General features: G+C 44.5%; 1 protein-coding gene across 1 annotated transcript; it reads right to left on the minus strand.

The window, feature by feature from the left end:
- Positions 1 to 368: 368 nt before the first annotated feature.
- On the minus strand, positions 369 to 5,111 carry zic2a (zic family member 2 (odd-paired homolog, Drosophila), a). The gene is made up of 3 exons (XM_028022353.1): positions 3,142 to 5,111; positions 1,826 to 1,989; positions 369 to 1,587 (listed from the first exon to the last, which is right to left on the minus strand). The coding sequence occupies exons 1-3, from the start codon at positions 4,118 to 4,120 to the stop codon at positions 1,393 to 1,395; spliced, it is 1,338 nt and encodes a 445-aa protein (XP_027878154.1). The 5' UTR covers positions 4,121 to 5,111; the 3' UTR covers positions 369 to 1,392.
- Between the last annotated feature and the right edge of the window lie 1,151 nt (positions 5,112 to 6,262).

The raw sequence follows: 6,262 nt of genomic DNA on the forward strand, positions 1-6,262 counted from the left end.
AATCAAGCCACTAGCTGAAACTTTACACACTTGGTCATACAAACTAACCAGCATCCACAAGTGTTTACTGACTGCTCTCAGGTTGGCTTCATTTAAAATGATGGAAAACGATATGTTCTCTCTCTCTTTCTCTTTAAATTGGATTTGAAAGAGCGTGCACCCCAAGAAGCATGCACGTTGCTTATAGAGCCTGTCAGCATCCATCGTGATGCAAACCTGAATATTATAATTGAAACCTCAAGCATTCCTGGAAGGCCCTAATCCATTCTAAAGGTAGATGCCAAATAGCATGCAGCTCAAACACCAAACACCAGCAGCCAGAGACGTTAACAAAAACAAAACAAACAAAAAAAACTATGACAAAAGGATTATTAAGCACTTGCAACACCTTTTTATTATATTTGTAAGCAGTAAAATTCTTATCACAATTAAAGGAAGGAAACACCTCTTAAAACTTTGAACAAAAAATTAGCACAGAACGAAACAACTGCCCGTGTTTTGTAGCTCGTCATTGTACATATTTATAGGTAAAGAAACATTCTTTTTATAAATACTGTTTCATCTGTAGCAAGTAAATACCATAATTTAATTACAAATGGATAAATATGGCAGCTAATATTTACAACAAAAAGAAAGGAAAGGGTGTGTGGGTAGAGAACAAAAAAAAAGACAAACAAAAAAAAAAACAAATTGAAAAAACGACACAACGTTTATTTGACCTCACAATCTTTCCAGATAGTGTTTTCTCCTTTTTTTTCCCCTTCTTCTTCTTCTTCTTCTTCTTCACAATTCAAACTTGCAAAGCACAAAACATCACAAGTTAAGCCCCAGCAAACTAAAATATACATTCACGATCATGATTATTGTGGTCTGTTGGGAGTTAGAAGGTTAACTTTGGCACTCTCTCCAGTTTATAGATGTTTTAGTATAGTACAATCAGTTTGCCTCAGGATCACAATATTCAACAGTATTGTACAGATTTTAATGGTAATATGTGCACTAAGATTCCAGTTAGAGAAACAGCTACCTGAAGGAACATCTATACACCAAAAGACTTGACAAAACTACCACAACCAAATGGGAACGTGGATTTTTTTTTTTTTTCATTTTCTCCTTTTAAGTTCCTATTTACAGTATGAAACACACCCTCTAAGGTTTATTTATTATACACATTTTCCTCTGTTGGTCATCATCATCGTCCTGCCTGGTGGACAATAACATACAAAATAAATGTTTTTTTTTGTTGTTTTTTTTTTTGCGTGTGTGTCTCTAAATACAAAGTATATCCTGTGGAATGCCCCAGTGCTGTGAAGTGTGTGTGGCTTCGTTTTATTTTGTTTTTGTTGTTTTTTTTGTTTTTTTTTGTTCTTTTTGTTGTTGTCGAGCTCAGTCCTACACATACCATTCACTGAAATTGGAGGACAGGCCACTGTGGCTGGTGGTGTTGTGCACAGCTGAGGCTGGGGACAGGGTGGTGTTGCTTTGGGTCTCGGTGGTGGGGGACACCAGGCCCGGGGGTGTGGACGATTCGTAGCCGGAGCTTGCAGCTGGCGATGAATCTGACGCAGATGGAGCGGACTCGTGGACCTGGCCGATGAGAGAATAAGAAGAATCAAGCATTTGAAGATAAAACAAGAAGATGCAAAAAAATAAATAAATAAAAAACAGGCAGATGTTGGCATTTGCAAACAGCTGACAAAAGTCTCAGTTATTGCGATGCAAAATCTGAGACACAACCAGAGATTTGATTATTGACATCATAGTACACACACACACACACACACACACACACACACACACTGTTCCATAAGCCAGATATATTTACCTTCATGTGTTTTCGCAGTGAGCTGGGGTGTGTGTAGGACTTGTCGCACATTTTGCACAGATATGGTTTGTCCGACGTGTGGACGTGCATGTGTTTCTTTCGGTCGCTGCTGTTCGCGAATCTTCTGTCACATCCCTCAAACTCGCACTGGAAAGGTTTCTCTCCTGCAGAAGAAAAACAACAACCAGATAGGAGTCAGATGTGTTTTTTTTTTGTTTTTTTTTTAATGAAATTGCCTCAGGTGTTGCATTGATGTAGGTAAAACAACAAGGTTTGTGCGTAAAAATTCAACCCCCCCCCCGCCCCCTCTCTCTTCCTAGCAGTGGTTTCTAAAGTTTAGGCAGCTGTTTTTAAAACGAGTGTGGATAAAGGAGGAGGAGGAGGGGGTGAGTTGGAAGACTTATTTAGCCTAAATAATGCGCATAGTGATTTAGGAAAGGGGGGGTTGGGGGTGGGAAGGCCGTTGTCGATGGGGCCTTCACACTGGAGGCATACCATTTGGTGCGAAGACAATAACAATCTAATTAGCAAGTGATCAATTTCGTGTACCCCCACTTCCCCCCAGAAAATGCGTTCAAATGCGGTAACAAAAAAAAAAAAAAAAAAAGTGTCTGATAATGGCCCAGTCTAGCACCTCAGCTCATATCTGAAGGGGCGCAAACAAAAGGCTTTTCCCCCTGCTGCTGCTGCGATCCGCAACAACTAGATGCACGAGTCGAGATCGAAATATTTAATTAATAAAGCCCAGATAAAACGCTACGGGGAGAGGAGCGCAGCGGAGGAGATCAGCGCTATTAAAGCTGATGCGATTTACTACACTAGCCGGGGCTGCTCAGCTGCGCACGCAAAGCGCTCCCACCGTTCTCACTGACCCATTTCTACTGGACGTTAAATAAAAAGTAAACAGCACCAGTTCGGAATCATTCGGTGCGACTGGGAGGAGGAAAGGAGGGGAGGGGGGGAGACCTGTTTTAACATCCGATAGAATAGTTATAAAGGAGTCCAATGAGAGCACGTTCAATGGTTAAAAATGAATGATAGCCGCTTCGGTTCTAAATCTTACTTTGTTACTACGACTTTAGTAGCCTAGGATAGTCGCTCTTAATCACATTCTGTCGTGAGTTTCTGACGGCAAGACGCGGTTAGATGACATGAAAAATAGCAGCACACGCAGGCCAATAGCAATTACACAAATCCTAATTGTTTAAATCAATTTACAGGTAATTCCCGGAGGTACTATTTTTAAATCTAAGATCCCCCCGCCTCCCCCCCAACACACACACACCCCCACGCCGTGGTTAAAATTAGGGGCCTACCTGTGTGCGTTCTCTTGTGGATCTTCAAGTTTTCCGAGCGGGCGAAGACCTTGCCGCAGCCGGGGAAGGGACACGGGAAGGGCTTCTCCCCCGTGTGAACGCGAATGTGGTTCACCAGTTTGTATTTCGCCTTGAACGGCTTGCTCTCCCGGGAGCAGTCCTCCCAAAAGCAGATGTGGTTGGTCTGCTCCGGCCCGCCGACGTGCTCCACGGAGACGTGCGTGACCAGCTCGTGCATGGTGCTGAAAGTTTTGTTGCAGCACTTCTTGGGGTTGCTCAGCTGCTCCGGGTCGATCCACTTGCAGATGAGCTCCTGCTTGATGCACTGCTGCCTCATGTAGCGGAAAAAGGCACCCGGGTGATGGTGGTGGTGGGCTGCCATGTTCATGCCCATGTTCATATTCATGGAGCCGTACTGGTTGTGCAGCTGCGCGGCCGAGTACGGGTCGGTCCTCGGGCTGGAGACCTGGTGGTACTGCTCGGAGCGCCCGAAAACTTCACCCGGCAGTCCGAGCCTCATCTGGCCGTTCAGGACGTTCGGGGAGCCGTGGGAGCCGTGCTGGTCGTGGATCCCGGGGAAGAGAATGTGGCTCTGAGTGTCTGTGTGGGAGTGATGAAGGGACCCCGCCGTGGGGCCAAAAATAGCGTGCTGGCCGCTCGCCGGAGAGGATTCTCCGAAGCCGCGGCTGCGAAAGAGAAAGTCCCTGGTGGAGTTGAAAGGGGAGCTCGCGTACGACGTGACATGGGCGGCGTGGGCCCCCAGAGCCGCAGCGGGGTAGCCCGGCGCCTGGCTGGTGAAGGCAGAGCTCTGTCCCGGGGAGAGATCGTGGTTCAGCTTGAACGCACCCATGTGCGCGGAGTCTACAAAGCTGTTCTGCGCCAAACTCAAGTCTCTGTCCTGCATCTCGCTCGCAGAGTGATGCCTGGCGAACGTACCCACTCCCAGTCCGGGGAACTGGTGGCCAGCATCAAGTAACATGTTTTATTATTGTTATTATTTATTTTACGAAACCAGCGTAGATGTCTTCCTTTTTTTATTATTATTACAGTAAGAAGAAAGATGAAAAAAAAAAAGATCAAATGTTGACACGCAACGATGCAACTTCCAGCTTTGGAAACACCATATCAGGCGTGAATCAAAAGCGCTTCTCCGCGCATAACTAAAAGATTTCAATTTAACTATCAAGGGGGGGAAAAAACCTAATTTACATGGGATCGAAAAATCCAAACGAAAGTGAAGGATTCCCTTGTGTCCTCTCCTCCTGGCTGTGCTTTAGTGAAACTAAGAAGAAGAAGAAAAATACTGTTCGATCAAAACAATTATCTAATTAGACGCCTTCTGCGCACGCCGAGCGAGAGTGTTTGGAGCATCTCAAGAATTAAAAAAAAAGAAAAGAAAAGGAAAAAAAAAACATTCACCGCGGTCCAGTTTGGGCACGGATTTATGTCTCTGGCTCGGAACGAGCGCTTTATCGGCGGAGGGTCCCTGTTTCTCCGTGGACTGGCTCTACCTCCTCTTCCGCCCCCTTTAACTGGAGCCCGTTCTCTCCTTCCGCGCAGTCTCATTGGCCACCGCGCCTCATCAATCCCAGGTGCCCCTCCAATGGCAGGTAGAGCTCTGGCGACTTAATAGCGCAACGCCATTTTTCCAAGCAAACGATTACCGCCTACTTTTTAGGGTCGAAGATTTTCTCTTCCCCCCCAAACCCCATGTTTCTTTTGAGCAGGCTGGCTTAGAGGATCACGACAAGGGAGAAGAGAGCGCGTTTTTTTGTTTTTTGGGGTTTTTTTGTTGTCTTGTTATTGTTGATATTTTTAGGGTGTTACGCTGGTCATGGCAGTGAATGATAAACAATTTGTTAGATAGGAAAATAGTGATGTACTTGTTTAATCCTGCCAAAATCTGGCGCAGCAGCTCTGCGTATTTCTAAATGTATTCCAAGTTTAGCAAGGTACATGTCACACAACCTCGATAGATAGATAGATAGATAGATAGATAGATAGATAGATAGATAGATAGATAGATAGATAGATAGATAGATAGATAGATAGATAGATAGATAGATAGATAGATAGATAGATAGATAGATAGATAGATAGATAGATAGATAGATAGATAGATAGATAGTTTTGATTGGAATTTCAATCCAACACAAACCAGCACATAATAAAGTTATAGGTAATACTCCTTTAAATCTTAAAAGCATCAGCTATCTGATGAGACCAAAGTTGAACTTTGTGATCTAAAAGAAACAAGACACAAAACCTTTCTAACACAATTCTCCATGGCAACATATAGTGACATAAACATTTGCAGACAGATTCACAACCCCTTCAGCCCCATTCAAAGGACCTATGTGCGTCTATATTTAGATGACACCAAATTTGAACTTTGACCCCTATACGCACAACCGCCACCATCACGGGGAAACATGATGGTGGCGGCATCATAATGCTGAGGGGATGCCACTGCAGATAGACTCAGTTGACAAAGCATAATTGTGTGGCTCCATGTGGATTCCGGCGGCTTCCCAAACGACCACAACTGGATTATGTCGTGGTTCTCCAGTTTTCACCCTACAAACCACCGGTGCTTGTTGCTGGCGCTTTAATGTTAATGGTTCTGCGTAGGGCTGCTTCTGCTGCTTCCCTCTGCGGTTCCCGGCAGCCACCACACCAAATGAAGTCGCATGTTAGTGGTGGTGAACAGCAAACGGATCAAAGCGAGTCCTCGGTGGTCTGTAAATCTGAGGCTGTTTTTGGATGAAATGTGTCGTATTGACATTGCTTTAGTTTCATCCTAAAATCTGGCTGAAAAATAGGTTCAGACAATTGTTTTTTTCTTCTCCTTCTTCCTAAGCCTGCGTTTTCCTGGCAACTTTCCACTTAGTCTGAGCCGAAACGGTTAACACACACGCCATACATCACAGCTGCTCATTCGCTCCCCAAAGCCAAAAAGGAAGTTTACTTACATTTTCACCACATAAAAATCCACGCAGGCTCCCTTGTCCATTTCACCACAGAGGAGCTCTCTGTCAGTCTCGACTCTACGGACTCTGGGCGACAAATAACGGTGAAAGCCTAGGGAAAGTTTTTTTTTTTAACTTTTTTTTTCTTCTTC

Source organism: Xiphophorus couchianus, chromosome 7 (genome assembly GCF_001444195.1).
Source record: "Xiphophorus couchianus chromosome 7, X_couchianus-1.0, whole genome shotgun sequence".
In the NCBI taxonomy this organism is placed as follows: domain Eukaryota; kingdom Metazoa; phylum Chordata; class Actinopteri; order Cyprinodontiformes; family Poeciliidae; genus Xiphophorus; species Xiphophorus couchianus.

Bases quoted from the DNA above. Each gene is read 5' to 3' on its own strand.
- zic2a (XM_028022353.1), bottom strand. From the start codon at position 4,120: ATGTTACTTGATGCTGGCCACCAGTTCCCCGGACTGGGAGTGGGTACG. The intron at 1,990-3,141 runs GTAGGCCCCTAA...TTTCTTCTGCAG, and splicing joins CCACAAGAGAACGCACACAG to GAGAGAAACCTTTCCAGTGC. The intron at 1,588-1,825 runs GTAAATATATCT...CTCATCGGCCAG, and splicing joins CACTGCGAAAACACATGAAG to GTCCACGAGTCCGCTCCATC.